The 21254-nt window shown below is 43.0% G+C and overlaps 2 protein-coding genes across 3 annotated transcripts in view; one reads left to right on the forward strand and one right to left on the reverse strand.

Annotated features, from left to right (window-relative positions):
* Positions 1 to 18298, reverse strand: part of LOC117337499 — a 59583-nt gene extending 41285 nt beyond the window's left edge. For both annotated transcript variants that reach the window (XM_033898508.1, XM_033898507.1), the window contains exon 1: positions 17496 to 18298. In XM_033898508.1, the coding sequence (XP_033754399.1) occupies positions 17496 to 18172 (677 nt within the window). In that variant the 5' untranslated portion in view covers positions 18173 to 18298. The remainder of the gene's footprint in view (positions 1 to 17495) is intronic.
* A 307-nt stretch (positions 18299 to 18605) lies between these two features.
* LOC117338612 lies at positions 18606 to 20356 on the forward strand. The gene is made up of 3 exons (XM_033899970.1): positions 18606 to 18723; positions 19693 to 19851; positions 20285 to 20356. Exons 1-3 carry the CDS (start codon positions 18652 to 18654, stop codon positions 20354 to 20356), a joined length of 303 nt encoding a protein of 100 aa, XP_033755861.1. The 5' UTR covers positions 18606 to 18651.
* The last annotated feature ends 898 nt before the right edge of the window (positions 20357 to 21254 follow it).

Here is a 21254-nt window from a genome sequence, read left to right on the forward strand (position 1 = left end):
AAATGAAATCAATACAGTGCATATGTGTGTGAAAATCAGCAAATTGACAACTTAACAAAAGCAATGTCGTGTACAATCAAACTAAGAATGGAGAAATTCCTAACTTGGAATTCTCAAAGGAAAATATGGAGATAAAGATATCTAAACAGGTGGTCAAGAAGCAAATAAGCTTATAAGACCAATTACAGCTATTGCTATTGAAGGAAAACGTACAAGACATACAGTCATACTACAGGATATATACATGTACTGCATAACTTTGCTTGTCAATTAGGCAGATGTCAGTTAAAATGTATATAAAGCTTATAAATGATTTGATTTTTTTATAGAAACTTGTGTTGTTATATATGACCATTGACAGTTGCAATAACTCTGGGCCAATCCTGTATGAATTAATTTCTCATTTTACCAATCATGTTAGCTTTATCATGAATTATCACTTAAACTAAGTTGACAGATAGTTCCAACAGTGTGTATCAAGTCTGCACTCTGTTAGGACAACATCAATTTTTTACTAATAAAAATTTGAATGTTGAATATCAAAATTAATACAAAGAAAGTTCTTAGGGTCAAATTGAAAATCATATTTTTTTCTTTGTGTTGAAACTAAATAATGAATACCTGAAATCAACTGTTAAGCTTACGTGACAGAGAATAATTGTTTTTATATTCTTTTATATTTTTAATGGCCAACAATGAAAAGGTCATTAGGACCAAAACTTAAGTATGGGATACGGAAAACAAACAAAATACATCCTGTGTGTAATTAAATATGTAAAAACATATTGGAACATTCATTATATACTCTGAAATGTTACTCATATCATCTGATAGAATTGTTTCAAATCAAGCTTACATGGCTATATATGCATTAGTTTAGCATTAAGGACCCATCCTCTGTCACATCCATCAAAGTCACACTACAAAAGGAAAATATTGCACCTGATTGTCAAACCTGACCCAAATAATATTGTGTAAAGGTATGACAGAGACAGCTAGGGCACAGATCACACTAACGAGGTGTTAGAGTATGTTAACAACCAGATGTTATGTAATATGAAAGGTATTCTTAGGTCAGCCGTAAATATTATAGTGAGATCTAGGTGAGAGACGGGCCATGTTAGGTCAGCCCTGTAGTCTAGTGAGATCTAGCTGAGAGACAGGCCATGTTAGGTCAGCCCTGTGGTCTAGTGAGATCTAGTTGAGAGACAGGCCATGTTAGGTCAGCCCTGTAGTCTAGTGAGATCTAGTTGAGAGACAGGCCATGTTAGGTCAGCCCTGTAGTCTAGTGAGATCTAGCTGAGAGGCAGGCCATGTTAGGTCAGCCCTGTAGTCTAGTGAGATCTAGGTGAGAGACAGACCATGTTAGGTCAGCCCTGTAGTCTAGTGAGATCTAGCTGAGAGAGACAGGCCATGTTAGGTCAGCCCTGTAGTCTAGTGAGATCTAGCTGAGAGACAGGCCATGTTAAGTCAGCCCTGTAGTCTAGTGAGATCTAGGTGAGAGACAGGCCATGTTAGGTCAGCCCTGTAGTCTAGTGAGATCTAGCTGAGAGACAGGCCATGTTAGGTCAGCCCTGTAGTCTAGTGAGATCTAGGTGAGAGACTGGCCATGTTAGGTCAGCCCTGTAGTCTAGTGAGATCTAGGTGAGAGAGACAGGCCATGTTAGGTCAGCCCTGTAGTCTAGTGAGATCTAGTGAGATCTAGCTGAGAGAGACAGGCCATGTTAGGTCAGCCCTGTAGTCTAGTGAGATCTAGGTGAGAGACAGACCATGTTAGGTCAGCCCTGTAGTCTAGTGAGATCTAGCTGAGAGACAGGCCATGTTAGGTCAGCCCTGTAGTCTAGTGAGATCTAGTTGAGAGACAGGCCATGTTAGGTCAGCCCTGTAGTCTAGTGAGATCTAGCTGAGAGACAGGCCATGTTAGGTCAGCCCTGTAGTCTAGTGAGATCTAGCTGAGAGACAGGCCATGTTAGGTCAGCCCTGTAGTCTAGTGAGATCTAGTGAGATCTAGTTGAGAGACACAGGCCATGTTAGGTCAGCCCTGTAGTCTAGTGAGATCTAGCTGAATGACTGGCCATGTTAGGTCAGCCCTGTAGTCTAGTGAGATCTAGCTGAGAGACAGGCCATGTTAGGTCAGCCCTGTAGTCTAGTGAGATCTAGCTGAGAGACAGGCCATGTTAGGTCAGCCCTGTAGTCTAGTGAGATCTAGGTGAGAGAGACAGGCCATGTTAGGTCAGCCCTGTAGTCTAGTGAGATCTAGCTGAGAGACAGGCCATGTCAGGTCAGCCCTGAAGTCTAGTGAGATCTAGCTGAGAGACAGGCCATGTCAGGTCAGCCCTGAAGTCTAGTGAGATCTAGCTGAGAGACAGGCCATGTTAGGTCAGCCCTGAAGTCTAGTGAGATCTAGTTGAGAGACAGGCCATGTTAGGTCAGCCCTGTAGTCTAGTGAGATCTAGCTGAGAGACAGGCCATGTTAGGTCAGCCCTGTAGTCTAGTGAGATCTAGGTGAGGGACAGGCCATGTTAGGTCAGCCCTGTAGTCTAGTGAGATCTAGGTGAGAGACTGGCCATGTTAGGTCAGCCCTGTAGTCTAGTGAGATCTAGGTGAGAGAGACAGGCCATGTTAGGTCAGCCCTGTAGTCTAGTGAGATCTAGTGAGATCTAGCTGAGAGAGACAGGCCATGTTAGGTCAGCCCTGTAGTCTAGTGAGATCTAGGTGAGAGACAGACCATGTTAGGTCAGCCCTGTAGTCTAGTGAGATCTAGCTGAGAGACAGGCCATGTTAGGTCAGCCCTGTAGTCTAGTGAGATCTAGTTGAGAGACAGGCCATGTTAGGTCAGCCCTGTAGTCTAGTGAGATCTAGCTGAGAGACTGGCCATGTTAGGTCAGCCCTGTAGTCTAGTGAGATCTAGCTGAGAGACAGGCCATGTTAGGTCAGCCCTGTAGTCTAGTGAGATCTAGTGAGATCTAGTTGAGAGACACAGGCCATGTTAGGTCAGCCCTGTAGTCTAGTGAGATCTAGCTGAATGACTGGCCATGTTAGGTCAGCCCTGTAGTCTAGTGAGATCTAGCTGAGAGACAGGCCATGTTAGGTCAGCCCTGTAGTCTAGTGAGATCTAGCTGAGAGACAGGCCATGTTAGGTCAGCCCTGTAGTCTAGTGAGATCTAGGTGAGAGAGACAGGCCATGTTAGGTCAGCCCTGTAGTCTAGTGAGATCTAGCTGAGAGACAGGCCATGTCAGGTCAGCCCTGAAGTCTAGTGAGATCTAGCTGAGAGACAGGCCATGTTAGGTCAGCCCTGAAGTCTAGTGAGATCTAGTTGAGAGACAGGCCATGTTAGGTCAGCCCTGTAGTCTAGTGAGATCTAGCTGAGAGACAGGCCATGTTAGGTCAGCCCTGTAGTCTAGTGAGATCTAGGTGAGGGACAGGCCATGTTAGGTCAGCCCTGTAGTCTAGTGAGATCTAGCTGAGAGACAGGCCATGTTAGGTCAGCCTTGTAGTCTAGTGAGATCTAGCTGAGAGAGACAGACCATGTTAGGTCAGCCCTGTAGTCTAGTGAGATCTAGCTGAGAGACAGGCCATGTTAGGTCAGCCCTGTAGTCTAGTGAGATCTAGCTGAGAGACAGGCCATGTTAGGTCAGCCCTGTAGTCTAGTGAGATCTAGTTGAGAGACAGGCCATGTTAGGTCAGCCCTGTAGTCTAGTGAGATCTAGTTGAGAGACAGACCATGTTAGGTCAGCCCTGTAGTCTAGTGAGATCTAGCTGAGAGACTGGCCATGTTAGGTCAGCCCTGTAGTCTAGTGAGATCTAGCTGAGAGACAGGCCATGTTAGGTCAGCCCTGTAGTCTAGTGAGATCTAGTTGAGAGACAGGCCATGTTAGGTCAGCCCTGTAGTCTTATAGTGAGATCTAGTTGAGAGACAGGCCATGTTAGGTCAGCCCTGTAGTCTTATAGTGAGATCTAGCTGAGAGACAGGCCATGTTAGGTCAGCCCTGAAGTCTAGTGAGATCTAGCTGAGAGACAGGCCATGTTAAGTCAGCCCTGTAGTCTAGTGAGATCTAGCTGAGAGACAGGCCATGTTAGGTCAGCCCTGTTAGATCAGCCCTGTTAGGTCAGCCATGTTTGTTGAGATCGTGTGCTGTGATAGACAGCCCTGTTAGGTCAGCCCTGTAGTCTAGTGAGATCTAGCTGAGAGACATACCCTGTTAGGTCAGCCCTGTCGTCTAGATCGTGTGCTGGGACAGACATACCCTGTTAGGTCAGCCCTGTAGTCTAGATCGTGTGCTGGGACAGACATACCCTGTTAGGTCAGCCCTGTTGTCTAGATCGTGTGCTGGGACAGACATACCCTGTTAGGTCAGCCCTGTCGTCTAGATCGTGTGCTGGGACAGACATACCATGTTAGGTCAGCCCTGTAGTCTAGATCGTGTGCTGTGAGAGACATACCCTGTTAGGTCAACCCTGTCGTCTAGATCGTGTGCTGTGAGAGACATACCCTGTTAGGTCAACCCTGTCGTCTAGATCGTGTGCTGGGACAGACATACCCTGTTAGGTCAGCCCTGTAGTCTAGATCGTGTGCTGGGACAGACATACCCTGTTAGGTCAGCCCTGTAGTCTAGATCGTGTGCTGGGACAGACATACCCTGTTAGGTCAGCCCTGTAGTCTAGATCGTGTGCTGGGACAGACATACCCTGTTAGGTCAGCCCTGTAGTCTAGATCGTGTGCTGGGACAGACATACCCTGTTAGGTCAGCCCTGTAGTCTAGATCGTGTGCTGTGAGAGACATACCCTGTTAGGTCAGCCCTGTCGTCTAGATCGTGTGCTGTGAGAGACATACCCTGTTAGGTCAGCCCTGTAGTCTAGATCGTGTGCTGTGAGAGACATACCCTGTTAGGTCAGCCCTGTCGTCTAGATCGTGTGCTGTGAGAGACATACCCTGTTAGGTCAGCCTTGTAGTCTAGATCGTGTGCTGTGAGAGACATACCCTGTTAGGTCAGCCCTGAAGTCTAGTGAGATCTAGCTGAGAGACAGGCCATGTTAAGTCAGCCCTGTAGTCTAGTGAGATCTAGCTGAGAGACAGGCCATGTTAGGTCAGCCCTGTTAGATCAGCCCTGTTAGGTCAGCCATGTTTGTTGAGATCGTGTGCTGTGATAGACAGCCCTGTTAGGTCAGCCCTGTAGTCTAGTGAGATCTAGCTGAGAGACATACCCTGTTAGGTCAGCCCTGTCGTCTAGATCGTGTGCTGGGACAGACATACCCTGTTAGGTCAGCCCTGTAGTCTAGATCGTGTGCTGGGACAGACATACCCTGTTAGGTCAGCCCTGTCGTCTAGATCGTGTGCTGGGACAGACATACCCTGTTAGGTCAGCCCTGTCGTCTAGATCGTGTGCTGGGACAGACATACCATGTTAGGTCAGCCCTGTAGTCTAGATTGTGTGCTGGGACAGACATACCCTGTTAGGTCAGCCCTGTAGTCTAGATCGTGTGCTGTGAGAGACATACCCTGTTAGGTCAGCTCTGTAGTCTAGATCGTGTGCTGGGACAGACATACCCTGTTAGGTCAGCCCTGTCGTCTAGATCGTGTGCTGTGAGAGACATACCCTGTTAGGTCAGCCCTGTAGTCTAGATCGTGTGCTGGGGACAGACAGACCCTGTTAGGTCAGCCCTGTAGTCTAGATCGTGTGCTGGGACAAACATACCCTGTTAGGTCAGCCCTGTAGTCTAGATCGTGTGCTGTGAGAGACATACCCTGTTAGGTCAGCCCTGTCGTCTAGATCGTGTGCTGTGAGAGACATACCCTGTTAGGTCAGCCCTGTAGTCTAGATCGTGTGCTGTGAGAGACATACCCTGTTAGGTCAGCCCTGTAGTCTAGATCGTGTGCTGGGACAGACATACCCTGTTAGGTCAGCCCTGTAGTCTAGATCGTGTGCTGGGACAGACATACCCTGTTAGGTCAGCCCTGTCGTCTAGATCGTGTGCTGGGACAGACATACCCTGTTAGGTCAGCCCTGTAGTCTAGATCGTGTGCTGGGACAGACATACCCTGTTAGGTCAGCCCTGTAGTCTAGATCGTGTGCTGGGACAGACATACCCTGTTAGGTCAGCCCTGTAGTCTAGATCGTGTGCTGGGACAGACATACCCTGTTAGGTCAGCCCTGTAGTCTAGATCTTGTGCTGGGACAGACATACCCTGTTAGGTCAGCCCTGTAGTCTAGATCGTGTGCTGGGACAGACTCTGTTAGGTCAGCCCTGTCGTCTAGATCGTGTGCTGTGAGAGACAGGCCATGTTAGGTCAGCCCTGTCGTCTAGATCGTGTGCTGGGACAGACTCTGTTAGTGCTTTGATAGACATGCCAGCCACCTTTAGTCTACAACCAGTGAGAAATGGCTCTGTGTCCACAGCCTTCCAGTCGATACATTAAGTAAGATGTTTTGCTTTGGCTAGTTTATATGTTTACCAATGGGTAGACCCCAGCAATCAATAAGTAATAAAAACCTTGGGACAACTTTCATTAGCTACATGTATGAATCTCAAAATATATATTGACACTACCAGCACAACTGGAAGTGAAAACTTGTCGACAGGATAAATCAGATTTCCAATTTCTCCTTGGGACCCTGATATTAAACACAAGGCCAATAGATTACCTATCTTTCTACGAGACCCTGAACTTAAACACTTCCTATCTCTCCTCCAGGCCTGAAATTAAACACTAGGCCAATAGATTATCTATCTCTCCTCCAGACCCTGAAATTAAACACTAGGCCAATAGACTTCCTATCTGTCCTCCAGACACTGAAATTAAACACTTGGCCAATAGACTTCCTATCTCTCCTCCAGGCCTGAAATTAAACACTTGGCCAATAGACTTCCTATCTCTCCTTCAGACCCTCAAATTAAACACTTGGCCAATAGACTTCCTATCTCTCCTCCAGACCCTGAAATTAAACACTAGGCCAATAGACTTCCTATCTCTCCTTCAGACCCTCAAATTAAACACTTGGCCAATAGATTTCCTATCTCCCCTCTAGACCCTGAAATGAAACACTAGGCCAATAGACTTCCTATCTCTCCTTCAGACCCTCAAATTAAACACTTCCTATCTCTCCTTCAGACCCTCAAATTAAACACTTGGCCAATAGATTTCCTATCTCTCCTTCAGACCCTCAAATTAAACACTTCCTATCTCTCCTTCAGACCCTGATATTAAACACTTGGCCAATAGATTTCCTATCTCTCCTTCAGACCCTCAAATTAAACACTTCCTATCTCTCCTTCAGACCCTGATATTAAACACTTGGCCAATAGATTTCCTATCTCTCCTCGAGACCCTGAAATTAAACACTTGGCCAATAGACTTCCTACAATGTATCTCTCCTCCAGACCCTGAAATGAAACACTTGGCCAATAGCCAGACCCTGAAATTAAACACTTGGCCAATAGACTTCCTATCTCTCCTCCAGACCCTGAAATGAAACACTTGGCCAATAGCCAGACCCTCAAATTAAACACTAGGCCAATAGATTTCCTATCTCTCCTCCAGACCCTGAAATGAAACACTTGGCCAATAGCCAGACACTGAAATGAAACACTTGGCCAATAGACTTCCTATCTCTCCTTCAGACCCTGATATTAAACACTTGGCCAACAGATTTCCTATCTCTCCTCGAGACCCTGAAATTAAACACTTGGCCAATAGACTTCCTACAATGTATCTCTCCTCCAGACCCTGAAATGAAACACTTGGCCAATAGACTTCCTATCTCTCCTTCAGACCCTGAAATTAAACACTTGGCCAATAGACTTCCTACAATGTATCTCTCCTCCAGACCCTGAAATTAAACACTAGGCCAATAGACTTCCTATCTCTCCTTCAGACCCTGATATTAAACACTTGGCCAACAGACTTCCTATCTCTCCTTCAGACCCTGATATTAAACACTAGGCCAATAGACTTCCTATCTCTCCTTCAGACCCTGATATTAAACACTAGGCCAATAGACTTCCTATCTCTCCTTCAGACCCTGATATTAAACACTTGGCCAATAGACTTCCTATCTCTCCTTCAGACCCTGATATTAAACACTTGGCCAACAGACTTCCTTACCTCTCCTCCAGACCCTGAAATTAAACACTTGGCTTGAATAGACCTCCTACCTTTCCTCCAGACCCTGACAATGACCAATATAGGAGCCATTCAATAAGGCATTTTAAAGTGCTATCACAGTGAAATATCATAACCTAGACATGACAAACCACCAGCCACATTATAATGAGAACATGGATGTAATTACCATTGTTTGTACTATTTTGTCTCGGTACAGTTCCAACATGGTAATGTATTACCTTTCTCTATTGCTTGTTAGCTTGGTTTATCGCCCTGTGAAAAGCCAAGGTCATTTTGAGGCAGGGTATCCTTGTCTTGTAGTAGTTGGTGACTACCTCATTGAACAAAATATGGGAGGCCCTTCACATCTCATCCAGAGCAATAAGGGTAAAGTGTCTTGCCCAAGGATACAACTACAACAGCACAGAGTCTGAGGCCCATATATATCTCCAATTCCCAAGAAACACAAACTGACATGCATGGGTAATTAGTGTCAATTGAACCATGTACCTCTGATCTTTACCTTAGACTACATGTGCGGCGCTCTAGCAAATTTAGCTTTCACTGCGCCCTCACTCTAGATCTATTGAGCAACAAAAAGGACCAAAAATGAGGCATTAGAAAACAGAAATGTTCTGCCATTGAGGAAGGAATCAGGGTCCTAAAATATTACAATATTATACAGTACAAAAGGTTTAAATACCACGATGCCACAAGGTTGTGTATGGTGGATACACAAAATAAGTGTATAATGTTGTAATACACTGATATCTGTAGAACACATACAGGTATTTCTTATGTTTGGTTTGGTTTGCTTTTGCTTAACGTCCTATTAACAACCAGGGTCATTTAAGGACGTGCCAGGTTTTGAAGGTGGAGGAAAGCCGGAGTACCCGGAGAAAAACCACCGGCCTACGGTCAGTACTTGGCAACTGCCCCACGTAGGTTTCAAACTCGCAACCCAGAGGTGGAGGGCTAGTGTTAAAGTGTCGGGACACCTTAACCACTCGGCCACTGCGGCCCCTGTATTTCTTATGTCATGTTGTAATACACTGATATCTGTAGAACACATACAAGTATTTCTTATGTAATGCTGTAATACACTGATATCTGTAGAACACATACAGGTATTTCTCCCGTAATGTTGTAATATATACTGATATCTGTACCACACATACAGGTATTTCTTCCGTAATGTCGTAAATACACCGATAATTACATTTTTACCTGTGAAATATTGAAATTTATTCATTCTTAACTAATCATTATATTATGTGTATGTATTGCAGGTAGCAGTCATCCTTTGATTGAGTAGTAATAAAGCCATCTTGACAAAGGAAGGTGTTGATCTTCATTTATGACTGCTACCATCACATCTATGATTTGATCGAGCACTGCCGACATCCTCACCTCCATCGTAGTCCTGAGAGATTTGCACCAGTGTCTACAACCATGCCCTGCATACATTGTCCAGTACAGGGATGTGAATGGAAGTCTCAGGATCTTGCAGCTGACTTTGCAGCTGGCCTGGCCATAGCCCTTCAGATTCACGACAGGACTGCGCATGCTGTACCCATTCCTCCTCCTGCACAACTTCCGCAACAGCGCCATCTGAAGTTGGACTCGCCTACCATATCAGCTGGATGTGACCCAGACCAATGGTCAGCATTTACTAGACAATGGGACATGTATAAGGTGGGAATGGCCATAGCCGATAATGTCCTGCCTACCGCATTGTTTTACTGCTGTGATAATGATTTGCGTACACACTTACTCAGTGATATTCAGCGAGATGTTGCCAATATGACAGAGGCAGACCTTCTGGCAGCCATCAAACGCTTGGCTGTCAAGGACGAGAGCACCCTGGTACACCGCATGAAGCTCAGCAGGATGACCCAGTCACCTGGAACTGGTATCGGGACATTCCTAGCTTGTCTCCGAGGCCAGGCTGCATTATGCCAGTACAAATCCGCCTGTAAGGAACAACATTGTACTCATGTGTTTGACTACAGTGATGAGATGATAAAGGACAACCTGGTGAGGGGTATTGCTGACCCTGAAATTATGTCAGACTTGTTGGGTGACCCAAAGACAGACCGTACCTTGGAGGAGGTTGTGTCATTTATTGCTCAAAAGGAGCAAGGTAAAATGACGAAGAGTGCAGTTGGAGACTCCGCAGGTGCCATATGTGCTACTCGTGAGGCCCAAAAATCCCCAGCACCTTCTGGCGCCAAATGTTGGGCCTGTGGTGGTTCCTCTCACGGGTCAAAAAATGACAGGAAAACTCGCTCCCGGAGCTGTGACGCCTGGACATTTACTTGTGCCAAATGCTCTGTTAAAGGCCATTATACCACATGCTGTAGCAAATGCACCGCTTGCGGAGCCTGGGGCCATAGGGATGCATCCTTTAGAACAAAGGCCGATCACCCCCAGTAAACACAGAGGAAGATAAGGCTAGCTATGTTTATGACCAACTGTGCACCACAACATCGAATGGGGGATCTATAAAGTCGGGCTCCAAGGACAGGGCATCTCGGACATGGACAAAGCAAGGCAACACCTCACCACTGGATCATCATGTGTTTGACGGACAATGGGTTGCTCGCCCATCCAAACCTCATCCTATGCTCTTGGTAACCATGAGCGTGCTGCCTCAGGATCATGAGTCATTTGGACAGCCCATAAAGGACACATCTAAGCTTAAATCTGTTAATATATCCATGGTGGCAGATACCGGGTGCCAGAGTTCAATAATACCCCTAGAGACAGCCAAGACCCTGGGTATACAGAAGCAGGACCTCCTTCCAGTCAAACTCGTGATGCGGGGTGCCATAAAGGAGAACCTTGGCATGATCGGGGCCATTGTGGTGGATATCGTCATTCCAACTTATGCTGGATCTACACAATCAACTCGTTTGCTCTGTTATGTCTCTGAATCCATGGAGAAGGCATTTCTTTGTAGAGAGGCCCTTGCCACTTTGGGGGTTATCCATACAGACTTCCCCATGACCATGGACCCCATGCCTTCGGACACTGCCGCTTCTATGGAGGACTCCGATTACATGATGTGCTCTTGCCCAAGACGCCAGCAAACACCACCACCATTACCTACCACCCTACCACCAGGTTTAACTGCAACTGAAAACAATGTGGAGGCATTGAAGGATTGGCTACTGGACTATTACGGTGCTACGACCTTCAATGTGTGTGAACACCAACCACTGCCACTCATGAACTGTGAGCCCTTGCACCTCCATGTCGACCCTGATGCCAAACCTGTAGCTGTCCATAAGCCAGCTCTAGTTCCTATTCACTGGCAAGAAAAAGTTCATGCTGACCTTGAGAGGGATGTTCGCATAGGAGTACTTGAACATGTTACTTCCAACACACCAACAACCTGGTGTTCGAGGATGGTGGTGACTGCTAAAGCCGATGGCTCTCCCAGACGTACTGTCGATCTACAGCCACAAAATCGACATTCTGTTCGACAGACCCACCATGTGCCAAGCCCCTTCCATTTGGCCGACCGAGTCCCTCAAGACATGAAGAAGACAGTGACTGATGCATGGAACGGGTATCACTCTGTGCCCATTCGTGAGGAGGACCGCCATTTCACCACTTTTATCACACCATGGGGACGGTACAGATACAAGGTTGCACCTCAAGGTTTCCTGGCAAGTGGCGATGCTTACAATCAGCGCTTCGATGCCATCATCTCTAATTTCCAGGATAAAGTCAAATGTGTGGACGACACCTGCATGTGGGCTCCCTCAATAGAGGCATCGTTCTTCCAGACATGCAACTGGCTTGACCTTTGCGCACACAATGGCATCACTTTGAACCCCAAAAAATTCCAGTTTGCCCAGGACAAAGTTGACTTTGCAGGTCTCACAATCACACCAACTAACATCCGACCCAGCTCAAAATTTTTGGATTCCATCAGGAATTTTCCCACACCAAAGGACATCAGTGGTGCCAGAGCCTGGTTTGGTCTCATCAATCAAGGGGCCTATGCATTCTCAATGACTCAACAGATGAAGCCATTCCGTGCCCTACTGAAGCCTTCTACGCAGTTCCTTTGGACTGATGACCTGGACAGACTGTTCCATCAATCTAAGACGATCATCATTCAAGAAATGAAGGACGGTGTTCGCTTGTTTGACCCTGATCGGTTGACATGCCTGTCAACTGATTGGTCTGTGGATGGCGTTGGGTTCTTCTTAATGCAGAAGTACTGTGAGTGCTCAGCGGAAACTCCTGCCTGCTGTCCTGATGGCTGGAAATTGTGTCTGGTTGGTAGCAGATTCACCCATCCTGCAGAGAGCTGATACTCCCCTGTTGAGGGCGAAGCTTTAGCTGTTGTTTATGCACTTCATCAAACTCGCTATTATGTCTTGGGATGCAAGAACCTCATCGTGGCCACAGACCACAAACCCCTACTGCAGATTCTGAACGACAGGTCACTTTGTGAGATTGGCAACAGACGTCTCCTAAACCTCAAGGAAAAAACTTTAGCTTTTCGATTCAAGGTTGTACATGTGCCAGGTAAAAGGAACTTAGGACCAGATGCCGCTTCACAACACCCCTCTAGTTCTCCTGATCGCCTTCACCTTCCGAGTGAGCCACCGGAGTTGGATCAACTTTCCTTCACAAATCCGCTACTTCGTCATGATGCACTGAGAAGTATTTGTCAGCACTATGATGATAATGACACAGCAGATGATAGCTCAGTTGTTGCAGCCGCAACAAACTCCCTGAGTGCTGCTGTCAATGTGATTACATGGGACATGGTACGTGAAGCTACAGCATCAGACCACACATTTGTTCAACTCATCCACCATTTGCAAGCCGGGTTTCCATAGTAGGGAGTTACCGGTCGACTTGCAACCTTATCAGCGCTATAGCGCCAGCATGTGTGTCGTTGATGGTGTAGTTCTTATGGGCCAACGAATTGTCATCCCACCTGCACTCCGCAAACCTGTGCTTGCAGCTCTACATGCCGCTCATCAGGGTGTCAGTGCAATGCGTACGCGGGCTATGGACTCTGTATATTGGCCAGACATCACAATTGATATTGCAAGAATAAGAGACCAATGCCAACACTGCCACCAGATGGCCAAATCAAACCCAATGCAACCCCCGTCTGAGCTTGCAATACCAGATTACCCATTCCAGATGATCTGTAGTGATTACTTCTCGTTCAATGGCACAGACTATGTTGTGATTGTTGACAGGTATTCCAATTGGCCTATGGTCTATAGGTCTGAGTTTGGTGCAGAGGGTCTTGTTCGGCGTCTAAGAGAAACATTTGTGACATTTGGTATTCCGGAGGAGTTAACATCTGATGGTGGACCACAGTTTACAGCTGGAAAGACACAGGAGTTCCTGAGGTCCTGGGGAGTCAGACATAGGGTCTCATCGGTTGCCAACCCCCATGCTAACTGCAGAGCTGAGTTAGCCGTAAAGACGGTGAAACGTATGCTCATGGATAACATCTCACCCACAGGGTTTCTTGATGTGGATACATTCCAGCAAGCACTACTGATGTACAGGAACTCTATCGACCCAGAGACCAAGGCATCACCAGCGTTAGTTTTGTTTGGACGACCTATTCGGGATGCAATCCCTATCCCAATGGGTAGATACTCACCGCATGAGACATGGAGAGAGATCCTAACCCACCGTGAAATGGCCCTGGCCAAACGTCATTCAAGGGAACATGAACGTTGGAGCGAGCACACTCACCTTTTGCCATCACTGAAAGTTGGTGATCATGTGTATTTGCAAAACTTGATGGGAAACCACCCTAGGCGATGGGACCGGACTGGTGTAGTAGTGGAGGTACGGCAATACCACCAGTATGTAATTCGCGTGGATGGCACAGGACGTGTCACTATCAGGAACCGTCAGCACCTCCGGAAGTTTACACCTTTTCAAAGTAATCCAACAGGCATACAGGCAACGGATACACCAACTCAGTCCCAACTGCCCACTATACCGTCAAGCCAGACACATTTAGGCAAGCCTGTGTCAACACGAAAAGTCTACGCTGATAATCCAGTCTGCACTTCCGGAGTACCGATTGATCGACCTCCTTCAGTCAGTTCTCAACCAACAGATGCTAGCCCAGTCGCGCCAGCCTGTCTGCCAGCTGTTGAGCTCAATGATGCTGTGACACCTAGAAAAGTACAGGAACCTTCCACCCGGACACATACCCCAACGCCACATATTGACTCTCCAGATCAGCCTATTCAGCCCACATATGATGCTGTTTCAACTCCGAAATTGCCTCGTGCCCTTGCACGTCTTCAGCCATACAATCAGGCTGGACAGAAAGGAGATGCTGAGATCAGGACGTCGTCAATCACCTCTTACGAACACCTCTAGTGATGGATGAAGTCGCTCAAGGCTAACTTGTGTAGTGCTACTCCATTGTGAAGGGACAGTAATTGCTCTTTGGTTCTTAATGTGTGTGTTGGACACAGCCTTTGGATGAGATATGACTCTTCACTTTTGTGTTCTTATTCCATGTTTATTATTGTTTCGGAGAGTTTGTCACGCACTAATTCTGGACACTGATCGTCATTCCTCTTTACCTCTGCGATGGACGCTCTCTTGTGTTAGTTTTTCTGCTACCCATAAAAAACCTGTCCCTGGGGGAGGAGATAACTAATCATTATATTATGTGTATGTATTGCAGGTAGTAGTCATCCTTTGATTGAGTAGTAATAAAGCCATCTTGACAAAGGAAGGTGTTGATCTTCATTTAATTCTATACTGTAAAATTGATATTTTTCACTAGCATTTTCACTAGTGAAAAATATATCTTTTTCTGATTTAAACCAATCAGAACACTGCTTACAAACAACAATGGAGAAATTTAAGATTTGCATACAGCTCTCCATCATATTATATATGACGCCATATATATAATGCAAGATAGAATACATCACGATTTGGAGTACATTTGTGAGCCGTTGACCGGGATCGCAATAAATTCTGGGAGAGATTAGGCTGCCTCAGTATATTTGCTATAAAATATAATAAACAGAATATATCTTAACAGTACTAGTGTCTTCAGTAATACCAAGTATATTTCACGAGTGTGGCTAATCTTTTCATATTTTTCACAAGTGAAAAGTATCAAAATATTAGCCACACTTGTGAAATATATTTGGTATTACTGAAGGCACTGATAGATATCCTCTATATCTTACAGCACATACAGGTATTTCTTCTGCATTCACAATGTACTTTTTCAAGGCCTCCAAGCAAATCTATATTTCCTTGATAAGTTTATTCAAATGACTGCTATCTAATGAGTGTACTCTAATGAGTGTACGTACTCTAATGAGTGTATTCGATTGAGTGTATTCTAATGAGTGTATTCGATTGAGTGTATTCTAATGAGTGTATTCGATTGAGTGTATTCTAATGAGTGTATTCTAATGAGTGTATATTCGATTGAGTGTATTCTAATGAGTGTATTCGATTGAGTGTATTCTAATGAGTGTATTCTAATGAGTGTATTCGATTGAGTGTATTCTAATGAGTGTATTCGATTGAGTGTATTCTAATGAGTGTATTTGATTGAGTGTATTCTAATGAGTGTATTCTAATGAGATCATTCTGAGTTTAATCTAATGAGTGTATTCTAATGAGATCATTCTGAGTTTAATCTAATGAGTGTATCCCAATGAATTTATTCTAATGAGTGTATTATAATGAGTGTCATCTAATGTCCAGTTTATTCTAATAAATTTATTTAAATGAGTTAATTATAATAAGCGTACTCTAATGATTTTATTTCAATGAATACATTCTGATGAGTTTATTCTAATCAATGCTTTATAATGAGTGTAATCTAATAAATTAATTCTAATGAGTGTATTATAATAAGTGTTTTATAATGAGTTCATTCAAATTAATTAATTCTAATGAGTGTATCATAATGAGTTTATTCAAATAATTTTTTTTTTTTTTTTCCAACAAATCAATTTTAATCCCCCATCTATTAGAAAGCTGCCGGGGTTGGGGAGCCCCAGGGTCAGCTCTTTGACAATAATGTGTCCTCATACAAGAGGGCTCTCATTCTTTATCATCTCTTTCTTTCTTTTAAAGTCTTTCTTTCTTCTTTCTTTCTTTCTTTTTTTTTTTTCATTCTTTCTTTCTAATTATCTTTTGTTTTATTTTTAATACAATAATTATAAGGTAACATCAATTGTAAAACATAATACTAAAAAAAAAAAAAAAGTCATCATATTATTGTTGCATTAAAAGTTTCGTGTAAAAAAATTTAAAAAAAAAATGAAAATTGAAAATAAGTTTATTCTAATGAATTAATTCTAATGAGTGTCATATAATGAGTTTATTCTAATTAATTCTAATGAGTGTATTATAATAAGTGTATTATAATGAGTTTATTCTAATGAGTGTATTATGAGTTTATTCAAATGACTTTATTCTAATGAGTTTATTCCAATGAGTTTTTTCTAATGAGGTTATTCTAATGATAAAGTGTTGTAATCACTCTAACCTCAGTCATATCCTTATGTTTCTCACTATTTGTAATTTTGTACATTCATCCTCTCGCTATGAACAACAGAGCGAGATACCTGACCTGTCAGAAATCTGACCTCTGTGTCACATGTAAGTGTTTTGTGTCGTAGCTATATAGATTACCAGAGTTTAATTATGTGCCAGAAATGTAAGATATCATCCCCGAGAGTGTACAAAGTGTTGTCATCATGATTTTTTTTTAACAAAATCAATCTGCTGAAAAACAAGTATGAGGATATTGTGCAGAGAAGACATTAGATTATGGGTATAAAGGCCTGTAAACAATGTGATGGATCATGGCTGTAATTTGTCAACCATCTCAACAAACATTCAGTAAAACAATTCAATGCCGCAGGGCAATACATGTAGCCAGGAGTGGTTTACGTGTCCATTGGTTAATATGATGGTATTATACATCACTTTCTACAAGTTTCCCAATAATACTGCATTTATTTTTGGTTCCGTGTTGATTATGTAAAAACATGCATTTATTTACTTTTGATGAATAGTTGATTTTAAAGAATAACCATTCTCAACCCCTTGTGAAAGTCACACTATCGCTTATTAAAAATTAGTGTGGTTTACATCTGGTTCTGATAAGGAAGAAGATTGGGGCGCGAGACTGTAGATTTGTGTTTCACACATAACATGTACCAGTTATAATTAGCATATATATAAGATGCATGCATCCAATATCATTCATTAATGTCAAACTAAATGTAACACTTAATTAGGATTTAAGGTAGACCGACCCTTAAGTAGAAAAATATGAAGGAACATACATATACCAGAAACTATTGTTTTCACATCAAATTTAAGATAAATCTTACCATCCAATATACCATGGTTCAAATCCATCTTTCATCAAGGCACGCTCTTCACTCATATTGAACACTTCGCCAAGATTTTCAAAACTTGTAGCATACGGAAAAAATTGACAATTTGTGTCTGAATTAACCAAAGATGGGCTATCTTCAGAATAAATTTTTTTGAAGAATTTAAAAGAGAACACATTCATTGCCGTCCAATTGGCTGTAGATCCTTCGACAACAACTGGTCGACCAGAATATGCATATTTTGCTTCAAACTGTTCTCGTGTGATGTTTGTTATTCTGTCAATTTGTGTAACTCCTTCACAAAAACTGCAGTCCACTGGAGGGCGAACATAGTCACTGATAGACTCACTCATTTCAACCAAACATTGTTCATGATATGGATCAAGGTCTTGAACTTTAAACCAAACAAATAAAAGTTTGTTGTTACTCACTGGCCACTCAGTCACAATGATAAACAGTAAAACAGCACAAAGTATCAAAGTGAATAAACATACTTTTTCCACCACGCGAACAACAAAAGGTTTCTTTGCGGTACCTTTCCTGATATCTCTGAGAGCGTCCAATTTTTTCCAATCTTTTTCACTCAACCCTAGAGCAGTAGCTTTGGCATACAAGTTTTTAAACAATTCCCTTGGATTGTCTCTCTCTGTGTATTTCCGTGAGCCCGCCATGACCCAGTCGCTCTCTGTTGATCTGCCTGTAACGCTATCGATGTTCTCTCCCTACTCCGTGTCCTCGTGTACAGGTAGCGCACTGCTAACTGACAGCTCTGTTGCGGTACCAGTCGACAAAGTGAAAGTCTGTTTTTCTATTAGAGTAACCTCCCCTTCAAGCGTGAACATAATTTCCGAAAGGAACCACGGTGAATCGTGAAGCGATGGCCTTCTTGTCTATCTATGGTTGTGTAATTTATGAATGCCAAGCAATTTATTCTAGTTATACGGGTACCAATAAAAATCAACAGTATTATGTCATAGTTTTTTCGTTCAAGTAGATCTACTTGTTGAAATATTTAGCAACAGTTTTCGTTGCTTCGTTCTTGTCACTTCAGAGCTGTAAACGGCGGACTTAACTTTGTTTAGTACGCCGCATTGATGCGGCAAATGTCAATCGATAGAAAACAACACCGATATTGTGCCATGTCGACATCATGACATCTCGCCGGATCAGCGACGATGAGATAGCCAGAAGACAATCCAGATTTGAAACGTTACGGACAGAGGTAAAAATGAATCGCTAAGTAGGCCTACTGAACATTTGTTGAGAACGTCTGGTAAACAAACCTGGACCAACAGATGTTGGCGAAATCCAGTCATGTTTAGGGATTATCAGATGGTGACGATACTTTTTAACGAAGTTTTTACGATATTTTCTGAACATATTTTCGTTTTTCTAAAACGGAAAATCAAATCAAATTCCAATAAAGTGCTAGATCTATACCGAATTACTCTCCTGTGCAGTAGGCCTATAGCTAGCTACCAAAACGTTAACGTTCTCAATTTATTAAACCAAGCAGCCAACTGAACTGTCAGTCATATTTTCCCACAAAGTAGCATGCTATCAGATGCTCATATAATTATGATATTAACTTAGATCTACTTTAATGACCACAGGATTTGTTAAGATGTGAAATAACTTCTTTTCATACCAAGAGATATAGAGACATTATTGGGCATATTATATATAGCATCTTGTGATGGATGGGCACCTGCAAATGTGTCAGGTTTGTTCAAATGGACGACCTTGACATACTTTCATGGTCACAGGGGTCAATTGTGCTAATATCTTTCAATTCAGAGTATAGGTAAAAACTTACTCTGACTCAACCAGACTTTTACTTGTTAAGTTTCTGATGCATCAGTTCCATGCATCTGTATGAGAACTGTTCTAGTCCGTTACACTGTAACTGTCCTGTGAAAGAAGGAAGGAAACAGTCCAACACCATGGGGAAGAGTTTAGACTCTTGAATGATAAGTCATGAAACAACTCTATACTGTTCTATATGACAAATTCTTGCACAAACAGGGCAGGCATGAAACAACTCTTTAGTTACTTGAAAAAATTCAAAAGATTTCACATATATATCATTGTGTAGGCTATTTTATTAGGCTGAGGAACATGTAAAAAAAAATCAGTAAACTGTTAATTCCAATTTTGGTGCATTTTGTGTACTTCTATATGTCTGTTACAGTACCAAATATGTAAGAGGAAGCTTGACAGTAAGTGTGAGGCACTTCTCATCCTCAGTAAGGAACTAGCACAATGTGTCAGCGAACGAGATCAGTTCAAGTTGATGGCGGAGCAGCTGCAAGAGCGTTACCAGGCTCTCAAAAAGCAGGTGCTTGGAAAAGTAGGTCACACCATCCTAACTTTTATTGTTATTGATACAGTCTCTTGATGCAAATGAAAATACTTCCATGCATCTCTCTGTTGACTAAACCAAATATGTGTTCATTTCTTCAAAATTGATTTATGTTCTGATATCATTTTGTTTTAAGACTGAACAGAATAAGAATTCGTAATTTGTTAACTGTAATTTTTGTAGAATGTGGGTGCCACAGAAAAAAAATCATGTGTCCAGTACTCAAATATCAGAGTCCCAAAATCACTGGTTATGTTTTCATACGTGTACAACTATGACCAGTTATTTAACGGCAGATAATTTTGTGTTGCCATGTATTTGATATATTGGTGTACAATGTAAGTAAGATACATATTTACTGAATAAAGATGTACAATGTTAATTAGATACCTAATGCCTTATATATTACCTTTCCTTTCAGATGCCTTCATCTGACCCTAATGACAACAACCGATACCCCCATGTCAAACACCAGGTAACTAATCCTTTATAGTGATCAGGGTGTAAAGTATTTGTTGGGGAAACTAAAATTTTCTGCTTATTATGAAGACAGTCAGACTTGAAATCTCTTATTTGGCCCAACCTTATATGTTTAAAACCCCTATAACAAATTTCCAATATGAGGAGCTATCTCCTCTGGTCCATGATTAGGATTTCTTATAAACATATTTACTGTAATTAGAGGTTAGTGTAAAGGTACCATATACATGAACTGGTTATGGTCAACTTTCTTGACAACTTTTTCCTCCCTAGTGTCTCCCCTGACACTGTCTCACTTTTGGCCTCTGGTTGAGCATTCTCATTATGAGGAAGGCGTTGGGTTCTGTTCCCTGGCAGGGACATACCAGAGTTTATAGAAATGGTAGTTTCTGCTTCTGCTTAGCGCTCAGCTCACTTTTATGGAGTGGTACGACTGGCTTGCCCATTGTCAGTATCATGTGACCAGGTCAGGTGTCTTGCTGGGTGTCTTCGGCAGTAAACTTCAGTGAGGTAGCACTATAAAGTCGGCATCAGTTCCACACTATCACAAAGAGACAAACACAGATATACCACAGCCTCCCACAACACAGATAGATCTACCACACACATGTATCTCACACACAGGGGAGGCCATTCTTATATGACCTTAGCTGTACAATACTAAACTAGAGCAGTAGGAGTTACTTCCCTTAAAACAGCAAAATACAGTCATTATACTGCCACTTCTTTATGGTAGAATACGTGACTGATACCCTAGCCTTCCACACAGACCACTTAGGTTCTATACACAGACAGGCACATACAAAACACACAGGCATATACAAAACACACAGGCATATACAAAACACACAGGCATATACAAATGCTGAGGTATCAGTAATGTAGCGGGGAGACTATAGTTGTTAGGTCTA

Source organism: Pecten maximus, chromosome 11, assembly GCF_902652985.1.
Source record: "Pecten maximus chromosome 11, xPecMax1.1, whole genome shotgun sequence".
NCBI classification, from domain to species: domain Eukaryota; kingdom Metazoa; phylum Mollusca; class Bivalvia; order Pectinida; family Pectinidae; genus Pecten; species Pecten maximus.